The following is a 19,630-nucleotide window of genomic DNA, read 5'->3' as shown; positions in this document are numbered from 1 at the left end:
TGTGTTCATCGCCTGCTTTGAGACCTGGATCTGAATTCCCCTCCACTGACCTCCACAAGGCCCCTGACGAGAGTCTGTCCATTAACTCGGCCCTGTCTTTGTTTTCGTGGACTGTCCATGTCTCGTCCACTTTGCAGAGCCCCCCCCCCCATCCCCACACCTCCACCCTGCTCTCCACAAAGCAGCCATCTCCAATTACTCCCCTCTTAGCTATTCACAGTCGCCATAGTGACACTGTCTTTAATGGACAGATAATTGGATCATGAGTATATGTATTTTTGAGTCATTAATACTTTTTACGTAGTGCTCTTCACAAACAAGAGAGGTGAGCTGGATATCTCTCTCTCTCTCTCTCTCTCTTTCTCTTTCTCTTTCTCTTTCTCTAGCTCTGCCTTTTACTAGCTCTTACTTTCCTCTCTCCATTTCCCCTTTACTAACTCTCTTCTCCATCTTATTATCTACCCTCTCTTCCTCTCTCTGTGTCATTTCTTCCTGCTTTTTCATTCGATTTGTCCTCTATGTGTTTTCACCTTCACTCCTACTTCTCACGTGTCTCTTCCCCCTTCAACCCTTCTCTGTATATAGACACCTGTGGGACTTGTTTTCACCTGGTGACAGACGACTTATTGTCAGTGTTCTTCAATTATTTGTTTGTTTTAAATGAAGGGTTCTGAAAGCCTCTTTTCTGTCCAGGTTCTCCACGGCTGTTCTCTCACGTTTCTCTTCTTCCACCCCCTCTCTGTATACACCTGTGGGGCTTGTTTTCACCTAGTGACAGGACACTGATTATTTTCAATTGTTTGTTTGTTTGTTTGTTTGTTTGTTTGTTTTAAATGAAGGGTTCTGAAAGCCTCTTTTCTGTCCAGGTTCTCCACGGCTGTTCTCTCACTCGTCCGCCCCCCCCCCCCCCCCCCCTCTGTACAGTATACCTCTGGAGCTTGTTTTCACCTAGTGACAGGACACTGAATATTTTCAATTGTTTGTTTGTTTGTTTGTTTTAAATGAAGGGTTTTTTAAAAAGTGAGCGCCTCTGTCCTGTCCAGGTCCTGCACGGCTGCGTGTACGGGGCGCAGAGCTTCAGCAACCCGCGCTACTTCCCCATCAACCTGTCTGACCTCAGCAGCGCCGACTACGACCCCTTCCTGCTGCTGGAGAGCCTGAAGGAGCCCGAGCCCCTGCACTCGCCCGACTCGGAGCGCTCGTCCAAGCTGCAGCCCGTCACCGAGGGTACGCCTCACCTCCACAGTCACACGCCTAGAACGGAAATATGCATTAAGGCCATTACTTTGTGTGTGTGTGTGTGTGTGTGTGTGTGTGTGTGTGTGTGAAGCATATCACATGTTTACATGCATAAGAATGCTACAAGAAATGTGCTTTAGATTTGGTACGGATGTCCAATTCAACTCATTGAAGATTGTAGATTTTGGAGGTCTAAGACTCCAGGTTAAAAGTTCAAGGTTATCTTGACCATGAATGTGCAACTCTCGTGAATGCTATATCTCAAGAATGCCTCCAGGCATTTGCTTCAAATTTAGTGTGAATGTTGTCTTGGACTCTGAGATGAACTGATTTGATTGTCAAAGTCCAAGGTTACTGTGACCACATGTGTACAGTATATGCCCCTCACCTTGTGAACACTCAAGAATATCTCCGAGATATCTCAAGAATGCCTGGAGGCACGTGCTTCAAATTGGGTACGAACGCTCACATGCCTCGTCACACACAAATATGTCAACCAGAAATTCACAGGTGCATTGAAGCAGGCACCCACAATGCAGTCATTCTAGTTTTCTATGCCTTCGGCTGTACAGCATATCTGAATGCAGCTATGTTGTTCTGCCATGCTTGTGGTTGATCCCTGAAAAACGGTATCTAGATGCACAGAAGTGCAACACATTATGTATAGAGTCCATTTAGGTTTAGTTGCAACTTGATGAAATTTGATTTGAATGGTCTGCAGTCTCGGCCGTTTGGTAACCATCATCAGCGACAATAAAAAGTCAGTATGGATTTTTCCTGTGGCACACCTGTGTAGCCTTCACACACAATCGCACACAGTTTGGGAAACATTGTTGTGATCGTTTCTGTTGAAGCTCTGCCAACGAAAGAAAAAATATTGTTGAGACATGAGGTATTGCAAATGTTATAATCTGAAAAAATGTCCAAAAGGAAAAGTTAATGTACTTCTTAATGTACATCTCCAAATGTATGTGGGCATTTACCCTTTTCTAAGATCATTTGAAAAATTGCCTCTAAATGAGTAAATTGCGAACGCCCCGTTTGTTTGGTCCATATCATATCAGTGAACGTAGCCAGTGGTGTGCTTGCATGCGCCAGGATCAGATGCACGTTGTGAGTGTGTTGAGTTAAGCTAGTGCAGGAGTTGAGTGTGTGTTATTATCAGGGTCTGGTCTATGCCTCAGCCCTCACTATTCCTCTCGTCCTAATCTCTCTCCTCCACATCGCTCCTCTGGCATCGATGCGCGGGGGGTGGGGGGTGTGTGCCGCCGCAGTGTGAGCGGAACACTGCTCTTAGCTGGCACCCTTCTTTTCTCTCTCTCTCTCTCTCTCGCTCTCGTTCTCTCTCTTTCTATCTCTCGCTCTTGCTCTCTGTCTCTTGCTCTCTTTCCCACCCTCTCTTTCTGTCGCACTCTCCTTCCGTTTTCCTCTTTTTTCGCTCACTCTCCTCTGCTCTCTCTCTCTTTCTCTCACTCATTTTCTTTCTCTTTTGCTGTTCCCTCTCTCTGTTGGTCTCACAGTTGGTGGTTGTGCTCAGTCCATCCCTGTGGCTGTTTAAGGGTATTAATGTAGTCTTTTATAACACCCCCTCCCCCACACACACACACACACTCCCTTTGTGTGTGTCTGTGTGTATGTGTGTGTGTGAACAGGGGGATAGTCATGTTTATAAGCATGCTCCATGCGCACACATACACACTGACCCACCTTTTTTTCCCGGGTACGCACACACACTCCTTGGTGCACAAATGCACCACTTTCCCCTATTACATACGCACGCATCCTTCCCATACCCCATGCACATAAGCTGTCTCACAAACATACATCCATATGGTCACACATCCCCACACACACACACAGACTCTTAACACACACACACACACACACACACACACACACACACACACCCTCCTCCCTCCACCACCAGTGTAGAAAGTGGCTAATCACAGCTGGCGAGTGTGAGGCATGCTCCTTGCCTGGCCTGACGAGAGGCCCGGCGCCTCCATTCCGCCTTCATTTAGCCGCTTATGGTGGGCCTCCAGGCCAGCAGGGGGGCCGGCGAGCCCACGTGGCACATTGCAGCGCTCTGCTCTGTCAGCCCTCCCTATCCATCAGGCCCCCGAATTCCTCAATTTTACAGGGAACGTGTATGTGTGTGTGTGTGTGTGTGTGTGTGTGAGTGTGTGTGTGTCTGTGCTGGTGGAGAAGTCTTAAATAGGTTGAAGTTGAAGGAATGCTCGAGCACATTATCGGCTCTGTAAGGGGTATTGAGTGGATGTTTGAGTGGCCAGACTTGGCTTGGGGCACGTTGTGAGTGTTTGTGTGTGTGTGTGTGTGTGTGTGTGTGTGTGTGTGTGTGTGTGTGTGTGTGTGTGTGTGTGTGTGTGTGTGTGTGTGTGTGTGTGTGTGTGTGTGTGTGTGTGTGTGTGTGTGTGGAGGAGTTGGGTTTGCCTCAGGTCTGTGGGTCTTAAGTGTGTGTGCGACCATCTGTCAATTCCATCCAAATCCTCTATAGGGGAGTCAGTGTGTGTGTCTATCTGTGTCTATTGGAGGTGGTATGCTGCCCCACTCTTCACATACCTATATGTGGGTTTAGTGTACAAATTGTTTCCAGGGCTGGGATCATCATAGGAACCAACCACCATGCGTGTTTATGTTTGCTAAGTGCTCTGGTCTTGTGTAAGAGTGAGCGTGAGTGTTTTGCACTCATACTTCTGCAAACATGTCTGTTAGACTAAACTGAGGCCTAATTAATTAATCTGTGAAGTGGTCTCTCTCTCCAATTGAGTGGATATTGAGTGGATGTTTGAGTGTTCAGACTTGGCTTAGGGCACGGTGTGTGTGTGTGTGTGTGTGTGTGTGTGCCTGCCTATGTGAAAGAGTTGGGTTTGACTCAGGTCTGTTTGTCGGTGTGTTTTTGCGACCATTTGTCAATTCCACCCCCAGTGCTTTTCAGACAGATGATTGCAATTCAGATATGTTCTGTTAATGAGGCAATAGTCACCATAAGCAGCTGTTAGGAGCCTTGTTTTTATTAAGAAAATTATTTGAACTAGTTTCATGTTAAATGTTTAAACGTTAAATTCATCCATCCATTTGTCCCCCTCTGTTTTGTTCGTCCAGTTGGTGTTGGTGTTGGTGTCTTCAGTCAAGTTAGTTTTCAGACACAGATTCAAATATTCCCCCCCTCTCTCTCTCTGTTCTGTTCTGGAAGAAATGGTCTGTTGAGGAGGCAATAGTCACCATTAGCTGCTATTAAGAGCCTTGTTTTTTTTAAATTAGAATTAGAATTTTAAATGTTTAAACCGTTAAATTCATCCATCCATCCGTCTCTCTCTCTCTCCCTCTTTTGTCCGTCCAGTTCGCAGCCGCATGCAGACGGGCCTGATCTCCGTGGCGGCGCGCACGGTCATCTCGCACCTGGTCAACCACATGGGCCACTACCCGACGAGCGGCGGGCCGGCCACGTTGACCAGCCACGTGTGCGAGAACCACGACAACCCGTACAGCGAGAGCGCGGACCTGGCGCCGGAGCTCTTCGAGGCGCCCAACCTGCAGTTCTTCGCGCTCAACAGCTCCACGCTGCTCTCGTGCCTGCAGATCCGCGCCGAGGACGGCCTGCCCGGCGGGGGCATGTCCGCGGGACTGACCACCACCAGCGCCTGCGTGCGCGTCATCGTGCGCGACATCTCCGGCAAGCACTCGTGGGACTCGGCCGTCCTCTACGGGCCGCCGCACTGCTGCGCCGCGAGCGGTCAGCATCCGGCCGGTCAGGCGACGGCGACGCAAGGAGACGGACACAGGGAGAGGCGAGGAGCGGAGGAGGACGAGCGAGGGGAGAGGAGGCTACAGGAGGAGGAGGAAGAGGAGGAGGAGGAGGAGGAGGGACGAGGAAGAGGAGGGGGAGGAAGACGGCGAGGACTCGTTGGCGATCGACGACGCCGAGCTGGACGAGGCGCTCCGGCTGGCCGAGAACGTCGAACGGTCAGACGAGGCGCCCGCGGGCAACGGAACGGAACCGGCGGCGGCGGCGGCGGAGGAGGAGAGGAGGAGCAAGCGGCAGCAGGAGCAGAGCAGCAACCACCACAACAACAACAACAACGCCGGCAACGAGGAGAACAACATCGGCCACAAAGACGACGAGGAGGAGGAGGAGGAGGACGACGACGACGACGACGAGGGTCGCCTGGGGCTGAGCGGCCCGCGGCCAAGCGGCGCTGCCGCGACGAGGCCTTCCCGCAGTGGGACGCCCTGCGCTCGGACGAGGGCTCGACGCGCTGGACGAGATGCTCTGCTACCTGGGCGTGTCCAGCCCCGAGTGCCCTGCAGCGGGCGGGCGCCCCGCTCAACATCCCGGCCCCGCCGCCCGCCTGCGTCTCCGAGAAGCAGGAGAACGACGTCATCAACGCCATCCTCAAGCAGTGCGCCCACGAGCGCGAGTTTGGCGCCCGCCGGGGCAACGAGCTGAACATGCGGGCATCGCGCCAAGGCCAGCCGGGTCCCCAGCGCCCACAGAGCGCCTTCTACTACTGCCGCATGCTGCTCAACATCCTGGGCATGAACTCCTGGGAGAAGAGGTGAGGACCGCACACACACACACACACACACACACACACACACAACACACACACACACACACTCACATACGTTGTGCCCTCATAGATAGATGCACACTTACATGCAGACTCATGCTCAGACAGATAATTGGACACACAGACACACAGACCCGTGCACAGACAGACAATTGTGTGTTCACACACACGCAGACACACACGCAGACACACACGCACACACATGTGCGCAGAAACTCACACAGACACACACATATAATGATTTGAATGATGCAAAGACTAACCAAAGCTAATTTAATACACCTTAACCTAACATATTGATGAGTTAGTAAAGTTGTAGAAATGATGTCTGTCTGGTGGCCACCGTGGGGTCATGCAGGGACCCGTAGTCAAATTCTCGCACAAACTCCCATCTCATTTTCCAGCCATTTAAACAAGCCAGTAGACTGTGACTGGCTGTAATGAAATAATGAAATCATAAATCTACATTATGGTGTGAGGATCAGGCCCGTTATCATTCTCTACTCAAATCAGACTGTGTAAACATCCTGTTTCAATGTGTGTGTGTTTGTGTGTGTGTGTGTGTATCTGTGTGTATCTCTGTGTGTTTGCACATTTTGAGGTAATCAGCTTACAACTGTCAGCATCTCTTTCTCTCTCTGTCTCTCCCTCGTTTAGACACACAAACACAGAGAGAGTCACACACACACACACACACAAGCGCACACGCACAGTCGCACACAAAAAGCATTTCCATTGACTTGTCCTTTGTTCAGTGGACATTATATAGATCTCATTTCTATCTCTCAATCATTAGAGACCATTATGTGAATAGGTGGAAAGTGGCCCATGAAGAATGCCCACTCCAAGGAGAGTTATTCAGGAGATGGCACGGTCATTATTTATTTAGCATGCACTTGTGGTGTGCCACGGGCCAAATGGGCACGGCAAGGCTGTCGCGTCTCTTTCCTTATTGCTGCCCTGCCTGTGGTTTGTAACACAAGGACGTCTTTAACAGCTCTGTGCAGACACGTGTGTGTGTGTGTGTGTGTGTGTGTGTGTGTGTGTGTGTGTGTGTGTGTGTGTGCGTGTGCGTTGTATGTGTGTGTTAGTGTGTGTGTGTGTGTGTGTGTGTGTGTGTGTGTGTGTGTGTGTGTGTGTGTGGTGTGTGTGTGTGTGTGTGTGTGTGTGTGTGTGTGTGTGTGTTGTGTGTGTGTGTGCGCAAAATGGTTCCTTGTAGCTGTGTTGTCTCTGTGTTTTGTGGTTTGTGGAATGCACTCACATTAATATGTGTTCTGAGTAATGTGTGTAGATCGTCATAGGACCTTGTGTGTGTGTGTGTGTGTGTGTGTGTGTGTTTGCTGAGTGGAGTAATTGTGTGTGTATGTGTGTACATCTGTAAACATGTCAGATTAATTCATTAGGCCCAGATGTTGTCTGCAAAGTGGTCCCTTTCCCCAGTATCCAGAAAGACATGTCAGAGAGAGAGACAGATAGTGCAGGAGCAGCTCGCCCCTCACACACACAAACGCGCGCACACACGCGCACACACACACGCACACACACTCTTCAGCGTGGGTTATTAGCCACGGGGCGTCCAGGCGGACCGCAGCAAGTCTTTTAAGGGATCACAGCCCACTCTCCTCTCCCTCACCTCCCTCCATTCACATCTAATCCATCCCCTGCGTGGAGCTTTAACGGGCCGCAATCCACCCAGCCTTGTGTGTGGGGAGCCGGCCAACCTGTGTGTGTGTGTGTGTGTGTGTGTGTGTGTGTGTGTGTGTGTGTGTGTGTGTGTGTGTGTGTGTGTGTGTGTGTGTGTGTGTGTGTGTGTGTGTGTGTGTGTGTGTGTGTGTGTGTGTGTGTGTGTGTGTGAGAATGAAAAACGGCTCGTGTGTGTGTCTGTACTGTATGTATGTGAGAGTGTGAACAAGAAATGTGTGTATGTGTGTGAACAAGTGTGTCTGCACTACCAAACAGTGTGTGTGTGTCTGTGTGTACGTGCGTGCGTGCGTGCCTGCGTGTGTGTGTGTGCGCGAGCGTAATGCGAGGCTTTTCATGCTGTCCCCAGTGTGCCGGCTGTGAAATGGCTCACTTTCAATGGGGAAAATGAAGACCATTACGCCACGACAAGCTAATAAAGAGACCCTACTCAAAGAGAGAGAAAGGAGCGCGCCAGAGAGAGAGGAAAAAGAGAGAGAGAGGGGATAGAGAGAGAGAAAGAAAGAAAGGGGGGTAGGTGAAAGCAAACGAAACAAAAAAGTGTGGGGGGTGGGGGTGACGGAGCGTTTCCACGTGACTCACGCTTCTCAGAGTCGCAGGGAAAAAGGTAATATTGAAAGAGTGAGAGAAAGAAAAATCATTACTCTTCAGCCAGCGCTGACTTCCAGCAGCACCAATGGGGGCACGCTCGAGATGTGAAAATAAGCTGGCTAACTAAAGTTCTTCGTGACATTCTGCATCTCTCAACCTCTCTCTCTCTCTCTCTCTCTCTCTCTCCCTCTCTCTGTCTCTCTGCTCACACTCTCTCTCTGTTTCTCTCTCTCTCCTCTCTCTCTCTCCTGGTCACTCTCTTGGCCTAGTTTTCCCTCCATCTCCATTGAGTCCAGGGTCAGATGGTTCTCTGAATCCTGTGTGACAAAACAAAGTGCTGGCCAATTAAGGTGGATGACTCTTAATGGACCGGGTCTGAGGGGCGAGCTGTTGACAAGCCCTGTGTCCTCAGAGAGAGAGTGAGAAGAGAGAGAACGAGAGAGAGAGAGAGAGAGAGAGGGAGGGAGGGAGGAGGGAGGGAGATATAGTGAGAAAGTTCATTGCCTTGCTGAGTTTCCTCAACAGCACACTGAAATAATTTTCAATAATTTGAACATTTCTCAGGGCAAAGTTGTTTTGAAGGAATTTCCGTGCTCGGATGGCATAGCTGTTGTTAATATCCAGGCCTCAGATTTTCTGTGAGATCAAAACAATATAATGCATATTGGATTGGCTTTGGGCAACAGCATCTGTTAAAATAACTTTTTTTTGTGTGGTTATTTGCTGTGTTTTGTTTTTCTTACTCCCACTCTGTTTACTGCATCTGTGGCAGGCTCATTTTTGTTTGTTTGTTGTTTGTTTTTTTCCTGACCTACCCCCCCTCTTCTCTCTCTCATTCCCACAGGAGCAGCTTCCACCTGCTGAAGAAGAATGAGAAGCTGCTGCGCGAGCTGAAGAATCTGGACTCCAGACAGTGGTGGGTGCCTGGCTGCCGCTCCGCTCCGCTCCGCTCCGCGCTCTCTCCGCACTCTCCGCGCCCTCGCGCCGCTGATCAATAGCGCCTTCAGCGTCCGCAATCCAGCTCCATAGCCTAGTCAATGTCTTTTATGCCCCTCTAAAAATACCTCTCTCTGGGTCTCTTTCTCCTCTTCTTTTTTTCTTCCTCTCTTCGCTCATTTTTCATGGCCCTCCCCTGCTTCTCTTACTCTCCTCTGCATTCTGCATCTCTCAACCTATCTTTTCTCTCTCTGTCAAGTTCAAGTTCAAGTGAGCTTTAAATATGTTTCCATTGCCAAAGCAGAACATTTAGACATACATTTATTCTCTCTCTCTCTCTCTCTCTCTCTCTCTCTCTCTCTCTCAGCCGTGAGACGCATAAGATAGCAGTGTTCTATGTGGCGGAGGGACAGGAGGACAAGCACTCCATCCTGTGCAACACCAGCGGCAGCCAGGCCTATGAGGACTTTGTGTCCGGCCTGGGCTGGGAGGTACGGAACGGTCATTTTTTATTTACGTCACCTCAATAAGATTGTTATCATGGAATATGTGGAGATTTCTGATTATGCTGGCTCCGAATTAGTGTTGCATTGGTATACTGACAGTGTGATTATACGTCTATTAGTTAGCATTTTCTTATTAAGGTTTTAAAAATAAATAAATAATTGGATGCAAATACCATGTGACGTTAATGTGCAAATAGCACAAAACCAGGATATTATCTGAGGCTCTTATCATAATGCAAAAAGCTCATACCATCGTACTCAATTACTCTGACAGAACTACATGTATGGGGGACTGTGTGTGTGTGTATGTGATCACTCCTAATAAGTGTGTGTGTGTGTGTGTGTGTGTGTGTGTTGGTGCGCGCAGGTGAACCTGACGAGTCACTGTGGCTTCATGGGTGGCCTGCAGAGGAACCGGAGCACGGGGCTGACCATGCCCTACTTCGCCACCTCCACCGTGGAGGTCATGTTCCACGTGTCCACGCGCATGCCCCCCGACTCAGACGATTCGCTCACCAAGAAGGTGTGTTTCTCAGAGGGATGTGTGTGTGTGTTTGTGTGTGTGTGTATGTAAGTATTTGTCTGTGCCTGATGGTGAGTGTCTTTGGGTCACTTTGAAAATGAGAATTGATTGAACTACTGCTAGAAGCAGTAGCTTTAGTGTCTGTGTGTCTCTGTATATGTGTCTGTCTGTCTGTCAGTCAATGTGTTGGTCAGAGGTCCTCTTCAACGGAGAAAAGCCCAGTACTTCTAAAAGGCTCTCTTCACTAGCCAGAGAGCCGAGGTCCTTGTGAGTCTTGTGTGTCTTGTCCTCCTGGTCTGTCCTTGACCTCCTCCTCTCTGCCGGGCAACCCCCGCGCAGAGGTCAGCCGGAGGCCTTTCCGCTGCTATCGACCTCCTCCAGACTCCTCTGCCCCAGAGTCTCTCACGGTCAGCTGACCACTGACCACTCCACCCCCCACCTGTCCATCCTCTCTGGCTCTTCTCCGCTCCCACTCAGTTCTCTCTGTTGGTCGCAGTGCGTGACCCAAAGAAGAAACGATAACATTTTGGGAGTGATCCGTATCACCGTCTGTATCCAGGAGGCGGTTATGTTCTCGCTTGGAAGAGGTCTGCGCTCTCTGAGTGCTTTTGTAGTTCTATATATATTCAGTTTGTCCATCCATTCATGCACAGTGTTCGATCTGGCACATATACAGTACATGGCTTTTATAAATAAGTATGTTATTTAAGGTACGCTGGCCCTTTTAAATAAAGCCACTACAAACCTGCTCTCTGGGGGTATAGTGAGATCTCTTTCTCTCTGCAGGTGTTTCTCCTTCACTCTGGCTCTACCCATAATTTCCCGACTGTTACAACCGAGGGTTGAGTTAACTAGCGACCCACAACGCCGATACGCGAATGCCAAACGCAACCGCATACACTAGCCAGCTTATCTAAAACATTACAAACTACGCTCGTAAGTCTAGGGGGAATTCTAATAGCTAGCCAACCTTCAGTGTAACTTACCCTGCGTGTCTGTGTTAACGTGGACGTGAGACTATGTCAATAGTGTGGGTAATGTTGTATGCAACTATTGAAGGCCACAAGAGACAAGCTTACCAGCTCCGAGGGCGAGCGTGCAAACCGGGCCAGCACAGGTGTTGCTCTTCCTGCGAGAGCGGCCAGCTCTCTCTGTTGTTCGGTTGTTTAGTTCAGTTTTCTTAAAAGAATGTCCGGTGCCAGACTCAACGTTCAACATAGAAATAACAACGGTATTGCAAAAGGGGGAATGTCGGCTCAGGTCGAAAACGGCGTCTCTCTTCAGTTGCGACACTCTGGCGTCTTCCCGCTTCCTCCAGGTGTCCACCTGTAATCAATTTTTTGAAACTCCGCGCTTGCCCCGCCCAGCAATCAGCTGGTGCTCGAGCAGCCTTCAATCAGTATGTGCTTTTTCCCTAACCTGACCGTAACATTCCTTCCCCCATCAGACAAAAAAAAACAAACTAATAATATATATTTTTTTCCACCTCATTTCAAGTTATATATTTTTCCCTTTTTTTTTTCCTTTTTTTTTTTTTTTAACCATGGCACCGGCTATTGAAAATCTAATGGACTATACATAATATATTTTTTCTTCAGTTCATCATCATAAAACCATTATTCTTATGTCTGTCATCTTCCTAACACAAAGTGACACACTTATGTCATAATCTCTCCAGTATTTCTAAGCACGTGATAAAGTGTCTGCAATGATGTTATCCTTGCCAGCTATATGCTGAACCACTAGGCTGTAGGGTTGAAGCACAAGACTCCACCGGAAGACTCGAGCATTGGAAGTCTTGAACTTCGCTACAAAGGTCAGGGGGTTGTGGTCTGTCAGGACCAACAACTCCCCACCCGAGCTTGCGACATAAACCTCAAAGTGGCGCAGTGCTAGCACCAATGCTAGCGCTTCCTTTTCAATTGTAGAGTAAGCCCGCTGATGTTTATTGAGCTTCTTTGAGAAATATGCAACAGGTCTATCAAAACCCTGATCATCTACTTGCAGCAAAACAGCACCGACTCCCACCTCGCACGCATCCACTGCAAGTTTAAAGGGGATGGCAAAGTCGGGTGCCCTCAACACTGGCTCACAAGACAGCACAGCCTTAACCCTATCAAATGCCAGTTGGCAAGTGTCAGACCACCTGAACTTCACATCCTTGCGAAGTAAGTTTGTCAACGGTTCAGTTACCACAGCAAAGTTTGGGACAAACCTACGATAAAAACCACACATCCCAAGCACTCTCATGAGCTCTCTGCGAGTTCTTGGGACAGGGAGATCCGAGATAGCCTGGATCTTGGCTTGCCTAGGACACACCAAGCCCTGACCCACCTGATGTCCTAAGTAGGTCACCTGACCTTGGCCAAACTCACACTTTGGCAAGTTCACAATCAACTGGGCCTGCTGTAACCTCACAAACAGTTCTCTCAGATGTCTCATGTGCTCAACCCATGAGGCACTGAATGCCACCAGATCATCAATGTAGGTGACCACATTGGTCAGCCCTGCTGTAACTGTATTCATCGCCCTCTGGAAAGTGGCCGGGGCATTCTTCATCCCAAAAGGGAGTACTTGGCACTGATAGAGGCCGAGAGGAGTGACAAATGCTGACACCTGCTGGGCGCGAGGTGTTAGAGGCACTTGCCAGTAGCCCTTTAAAAGATCTAACTTGGACACATACTGGGCGCTACCAATGCGGTCAATACAGTCATCTAGACGCGGGATGGGAAAAGCATCTGTCTTTGTGACTTGATTTACCTTCCGGTAATCAATGCAGAACCGCATTGTACCGTCTGCTTTCGGGACCAGTACCACTGGCGAACTCCATTCACTATGACTGGGCTGGACCACCCCAATCTTAGTCATGTACTCAAGCTCTTCCTGCACCTGTTTTAGCTTGGCTGGACCCAACCTATAAGGGTGTTGCTTTATAGGCAGAGCCTCACCAGTGTCTACATCGTGCACTGCTAGATTTGTGCGACCAGGGACATCACGGAACAACTCCGGATAATCCCCCACCAAAGCTCTTAGGTCAGCTTGCTGACTCTCACTCAAGTGACCGAGATGTTTATCAAATGCTCGCAGAGCCTCGGAATTGCTAACGCGCACCCCAACAGGTTCAACAGCCTCAACGCCATCTTCACCATGATCAAGCTCATCTTTAGCAGACACACAAGCTACAGGAACAGAATCTGCTCTCCCCACATATGCCTTCAATAAGTTCACATGACACAGACGTGACTTCGTTCTCCGGTCTGGAGTTTCAACGACATAATTGCGGTCTCCCACTCTCTTCTCAATCACGTAAGGACCACAAAAACGCGTGCTCAAACTGTCTCCCCTCATGGGCAAAAGCATCAAGACTCTGTCTCCAGGCTTAAAAATTCGCTCTACAGCCCTCTTGTCATAATGCATTTTCATGCGCTCCTGAGCTCCTTTCAGATGTTCTTGAGCCACCTGACAAGCAGATGACAGTCGGTCACGGAACATGGCTACGTACTGCAAAACAGTCCCCTCACTAGACTGCTTCACCAGTCGCTCTTTGATCATTTTCAATGGACCCCTGACATCATGACCAAAAACCAATTCAAAGGGGGTAAACCCGGTAGACTCATTCATAGCGTCTCTGAGCGCAAACAACAAGAACGGGAGAGCCACATCCCAATCCCCAGGATGTTGAACAGAGTAGGTCTTAATTGCAGTCTTCAAGGTTTGATGGTACCGCTCAATGGCTCCCTGAGACTGAGGATGGTACGCCGAAGAAGTAATCTGCTCAATCCCTAGGTCACACATTACCTCCTGAAACACATTGGACACAAAATTGGTGCCCCGGTCAGACTGAATTTGCCTTGGGAGGCCAAAACGAGAGAAGAAACCTATTAAAGCATCAAGAACCGGTTTTGCCTTAATATGTCTCAGAGGCAAAGCCTCAGGAAAGCGAGTAGTAACATCCATGATTGTTAACAGATACTGATTACCTTTTTTCGTCTTAGGCAACGGCCCAACACAGTCAATAAGGACCCGAGAAAAAGGCTCATCAACAACAGGGAGAGGACATAAAGGTGCAAGGGGGATTTTCTGATTGGGTTTCCCCACCATCTGACATGAATGACAAGACCTACAGACAGCCACCACATCGCGATGTAACCGAGGCCAGTAGAAATGCCGGAGGATTTTTGCCTGGGTTTTCCTAATGCCCAAATGGCCAGCCAACGGTGTTTCATGGGCCAGACGCAAAACTTCAGGGCGGAAACTCTCTGGCAACACAACCTGCTCCACAGTACTCCAGACCTCAGTGGCCGGACGATCAGACGGCCTCCACTTTCGCATCAACACATCATCACGCACATAAAATCCCTCAGCCATATCTCTACTTTCTTCTGAGCTAACAGCACTCTCTCTTATTGATGCTAACACAGGGTCCGCCTTCTGACCAGCAATAAGCGCTGCCCTGCTATACTGCTGAGCATCAGGCAGACCATCCAATGTTGCAAGAAAGGTATCAGACAAAGCTACAGGTTCTACTTCTGTCGGTGTGGCGCTCAGTGTTCTCTTTGACTGAGAGCGTGTGACCACACAGGCTGGGAAAATCGCAGGACACTCTCGTTCCAGAGCTAAGGTCTCTGGCGACTCACAAGGCTCCAAACTTACAACAGGAGTAAGACAGACTTGACTACCAGCCAAGTCGTTGCCTAAGAGCAAACCAACGCCATCTATGGGCAAAGACTGTACTACACCCACAGTAACATAACCAGTAATAAGGTTAGATTTCAGAAACACTCTATGCAGAGGGACAGCACCATACTCACCTCCCAGACCTTTAAGGAGGACAGAGGCTTTCAGGGAAGTTTTATCCGTCCAAGACATTAGCCCAGCTAACAAAAGAGACTGAGCTGCCCCTGTATCCCTTAATACATTTACTGGTACCTCAGGCTCTCCTTCAGAGGGCGCAACCGCACCCTGAGAGACAAAGCTTTTATACACCTCAGACGTTACTCCTATAGGTGTGTTCACTGGGGACAGTGGCTCGTGAGAGACAGGACTTTCTCCATTCTCAGCCATCACACAGGCTATAGGCCGTCGAGCATCATCATAACGGCCTCTACTCTCCAGCAGCCGACAGCGAGACTTCATATGACCAGGTTTCTTACAGTAGTGGCAAATGATCTCACTGGACTGGTTAGATTGACGAAAAGGCTTGGTACTAGAAAAAGGTTTAGGACCAGCTCTGCTGCTCTGATCTGCTCTGATCTGACTCGGTGGATCCACCTCCTTCTTACTTTCAAATCCCTGCTTCCGGCCCATTACTGAGGATCTGCCTTTCCAAGGATCTTGGTGAAGCAACACATAATTATCAACCTTTTCAGCAGCTTTCCTCGGCTCAGTCACTTGCTGTTCATTCAAATGCACTTCAATATGACGAGGCACACTAGATTTAAACTGCTCTAAGAGAAGCAATTTTCTCAGGTCTTGAAAAGTGTGAACCTCACAAGCCCGCAGCCACTTGTCGAACGCCAGCTCCTGCTGCCTAGCGAGATCGACATATGTCTGGTCAGACTTTAACTTTAAAGTGCGGAATTCCAGCCGATAAGCTTCAGGAACCCGTTCATAAGCTCTGAGGACTGCTTTCTTAACCGCCTCATATTCACCACTATCCGCAAACCCAAGGGCAACGTACGCTTCCTGTGCCTTCCCTGTAAATTCTCTTCGAACCAAAGTCACCCACTCAGACTGAGGCCAAGACCTCTCAGTTGCAGTACGCTCAAAAGCCTCAAAAAATATCTCTGGAGCCTCTACACAAAACCGTGGCATGATCTTCAAACACCTACCGATATCAAAACGTCCCTGATGTTCCCGCTGACGCTGATTATCTTGACTTTCTCTCTTTATCTGTTCCAGTTTTGTGTTAGCTACCTGTAATTCAAGCTGCAGATCCTGCTCTCTTTTCTCACGCTGTTCCTCTTCATACTGCCTGTCTTTCACTCTGCGTATTTCTTTAGTGCGCTCATCTGTACACCCAAGCTGCAAAGCTAATTTATCCACAAGTGAGATTTTCTTCATGTCTTCTGCATATTCAATTTCCATGAAATCCAACAGCTCCACTATCTGTGTCTTAGTGAGCTTCACAAGCCGACATCGAGTCACCTCTTCTTTCATGAACTCTTCAGCAAATTCAGTCATTTTGCCTGATACAAAGTTAACTCAAAATAGTCTGTTCTGATGAACATTAACTATTACTTGAGTTCACTCTTAAAGCTGTGGCCGCTGAGGGGCATCGGTCAGAATGTGCACACCAAGATTTTCTTCCAACAGGTTTATTGAAGAATAAAATGATTGTCTGTATGTGTGTGTAGTGTGTGGTGTGTGTAGTGTGTGGTGTGTATGGGGTGTGTGTGTGTTTCTGCAGGAGACAACAGAGAGAGGCAATAATCAGCCATGTGCTAAATACAATTAACACAAGCTAAACATGAGCTACATGAAGCCTACACGTGTCTACTGCATGTCACAATAGTGGCCTAGCTTAGACGAACATAGCAAGACCTAGATTAGGCTAGATACATGAACATAGCACTACTGATAGACTTTAAGCTATAAACGGAAGTTAACAGAAGTACAGCATACTCTTAGTATACATCTCACGTAGGTATACATAATAAAGGCTATGGCACCATTTAACATTCAAACGGGAATGTAACCTAGCATCTCTGAGTGGCTAGGTCCACACTTCACAATAAACAATTACCTCGCGGTAAAATACACCCGCGAATCGTGTGCATCACGATTATACAAAGTTTCTAAATGCTTAAAATATACTACACAGAACAGAATACAGATACTCACTTGTTTCTGAACGCACACAAAGTAAGAAATATACATTGAAACACTATATAACGGCTACTTATCTAAACACACAATATAGTTAACGCTAGCTTTCTCCAGAACTTCTCTTCACTGTCTTAATGAGGATGTCGTTCTGAAGTCCCAGAGGGCAGCGTGCTCTCTGATTGGCTGGTTTGGAAGCATGCACTAGGCGTGATCAGCCCTTTGTTACAGCCGCCCCCAAATTTGTCCCTGCAAATTTGTCACCCGCAGAAGGGCTGACGGAGTCTGTGTCCACGTCCGTGTCCGGTATGGCGGGAAGGGCAATGAGGCGGGCGACAGGTCGGGTATAAGTTCTGTCCTTCACCTGGACAACAGCAGTCCGAACTCTTCCATCTGCCCCAGGGATGAGACTTGTGACGTGGCCAAGTGGCCACAGGGATCTTGGCAGCTGGGGGTCCACCACCATGACAATGGTCCCCAGTTGCAGCTGTGAGCTATCCTTGTGCCACTTAGAGCGGGTCTGTAGGGCCGGGAGGTATCGCTGAATGAAGTGAGTCCAGAACTGGTCAGCTAAGATCTGGGCATGTCTCCAACGGCGACGACTCAGCAGCTCTGATTCAGAGTACATTGCCTGTGGCAGTGAAGGGTCCCGCCGCCCCATGAGGAGCAGGTTGGGAGTCACTGGATCCACGTCAGCAACATCTGTGGACACATAGCCAAGAGGCTTGGAGTTTAGGACTCCCTCGACCTCTATCAGTACTGTCCACAGGACTTCTTCTGGGACAGGCTGAGGCTGGATGGTGGCGTACAACGCTGCCTTCACAGATCTCACTTCTCTTTCCCAGACACCCCCAAAGTGTGGTGCAGCTGGAGGGTTGAACTGAAAACGAATCTGGTACTTGGCTAGATGATCCTGGAGAGTGGGGTGCATTGACTTGAAGGCCTCCTGCAGCTCACGCTCGCCTCCACGGAAGTTTGTCCCCTGATCAGACAGGAGTTCTGCCGGCTTGCCTCTCCTGGCAATGAATCTGCGGAGGGACATCAGGAAAGAATCGGTGTCAAGACTAGATAGGACGTCCAGGTGCACCGCCCGAGTTGTTAGGCACTTAAACAAGATGCCCCATCTCTTCTCGTGACGCCGGCCTACTTTCACTGTGAATGGCCCAAAGCAGTCCATGCCAGTGGAGAAGAAGGGGGGTTTCATCAGCCTCAGTCTCGCTGGAGGGAGGTCTGCCATTTTGGGCACAGCTGGGTTTGCTCTCCATTTCTGGCAGTCTGGGCAAGAGCGCTGATGACGCTTGACTGCTTCACGGCCTTGCAGAATCCAATATTTACGGCGCAGCTCCGCAAGCAGTCGCTCTGCTCCAGGATGGTGCAGGCTCTTGTCTGTGGCCTGAATGATGAGCTGGGTGACTTTGTGTCGGGGGTCCAGGACCACTGGGTGGATAGCATCCAGGTCCAGCTGGTCGGTGCGCCGTAGCCTCCCTCCGACACGAATGAGCCTCACTGTCTCATCATACTCCGGGGCAAGACAGCGAAGCCTACTAGTAGCAGACACAAGTTTCCCAGCTTTCAGGAGGGTAAACTCCTCAGGAAAGCTGTCCTGCTGGGCTGTGCTGAGCACTTGTCTTTCTGCTTCCCGGTAATCATCCGCAGACAGACTGGCCTGGCCTGCCGCCGCCCCGTGACAGGCCCTAGCTACAGCCTCTGTGAGCTCCCCCAAAGAGGAGAACTGGGCGGCATCAGGCAGCACTGAGGTTGAGGCGGTTGTGGAAAAACAGCACACTGTGGATTTTCTCAGCTCTGAAGTGTCTTCTGTCTCTCTCACCGAAGGCTGTGTAGGCCAGAGGTTGGGTGTCTGTCGCAGAAAGTCTGGACCTTGACTCCATCTACTGTTGCTCGCCAACTCCAGCAGTGTCTTTCCCCGCGTGATATCGTCGGCTGGGTTGTTGGCTGTATCCACATATCTCCAGGCACGGGCGTCAGTCAGCTCCTGGATCTCGGCCACACGGGTGCCGACAAAGACCTTGTATCGACAGGAGTCTGACTGGATCCAGGTGAGGACTGTGGTTGAGTCAGTCCAGAGGACAACATCACGGATAGGCAAAGTCAGCTCTCTCTGTAGCAGTGAGGCCAGCTGAGCAGCTGTGAGTGCAGCACATAACTCGAGCCTCGGCATCGATAGCTGCTTCTTTGGGGATACTCTGGACCTGGCAGACAAGAAGGACACCTCAACATAACCATCGGGGCTCTCTGCTCGCAAGTAGGCCACCGAGCCATAGGCTTTCTCGGAAGCGTCTCCAAATATGTGCAGGTCTCTCTGACACTCGAAGGTGTCCATCTCCGGGCTCACGTAGCAGCGAGGCAGTGATATTTGGGATAGGTGCTGCAACTCCTCTTCCCAGCTCAGCCAGGGCAGCAGGACGTCGTCTGGGAGTGACGGGTCGTCCCACTCTCGCTGTTTGTCCCACAAATGCTGCACTAAGATTTTGGCCCGTGTTGTGAAAGGGGCAATGTAGCCTAGTGGGTCATACAAACGGGCCAGGACGCTGTATATGTTCCGCATGGTGGGCACGGGCCTGTCCAGCATCCGGTACTTGTAGCCCAAGGTGTCTGAGCTGCAGTGCCAGCGGAGCCCCAAGGTCAGCTCTTGTGGGTCAGTGCTGGACTCGTTAAGCCACAGCTCACTGCTCTCGGACCTAGCTTCTATCGGTAGG

The 19,630-nt window shown here is 49.6% G+C and overlaps 1 protein-coding gene across 1 annotated transcript in view; it reads left to right on the top strand.

Moving 5' to 3' along the window:
• The window catches only part of ralgapa1 (Ral GTPase activating protein catalytic subunit alpha 1), a 97,218-nt gene that overhangs the window by 40,230 nt on the left and 37,358 nt on the right, over positions 1 to 19,630 (top strand). The window contains 7 exon segments of the mRNA XM_062523816.1: positions 1,044 to 1,227; positions 4,601 to 5,508; positions 5,511 to 5,561; positions 5,563 to 5,816; positions 8,968 to 9,039; positions 9,427 to 9,550; positions 9,933 to 10,088. Coding sequence (XP_062379800.1) covers positions 1,044 to 1,227; positions 4,601 to 5,508; positions 5,511 to 5,561; positions 5,563 to 5,816; positions 8,968 to 9,039; positions 9,427 to 9,550; positions 9,933 to 10,088 — 1,749 coding nt within the window.

The sequence above is a fragment of the Sardina pilchardus genome, chromosome 20 (genome assembly GCF_963854185.1).
Source record: "Sardina pilchardus chromosome 20, fSarPil1.1, whole genome shotgun sequence".
NCBI classification, from domain to species: domain Eukaryota; kingdom Metazoa; phylum Chordata; class Actinopteri; order Clupeiformes; family Clupeidae; genus Sardina; species Sardina pilchardus.
The sequence above is the reverse complement of the archived record's forward strand: the minus strand, read 5'-3'. Positions and strand labels throughout refer to the sequence as shown.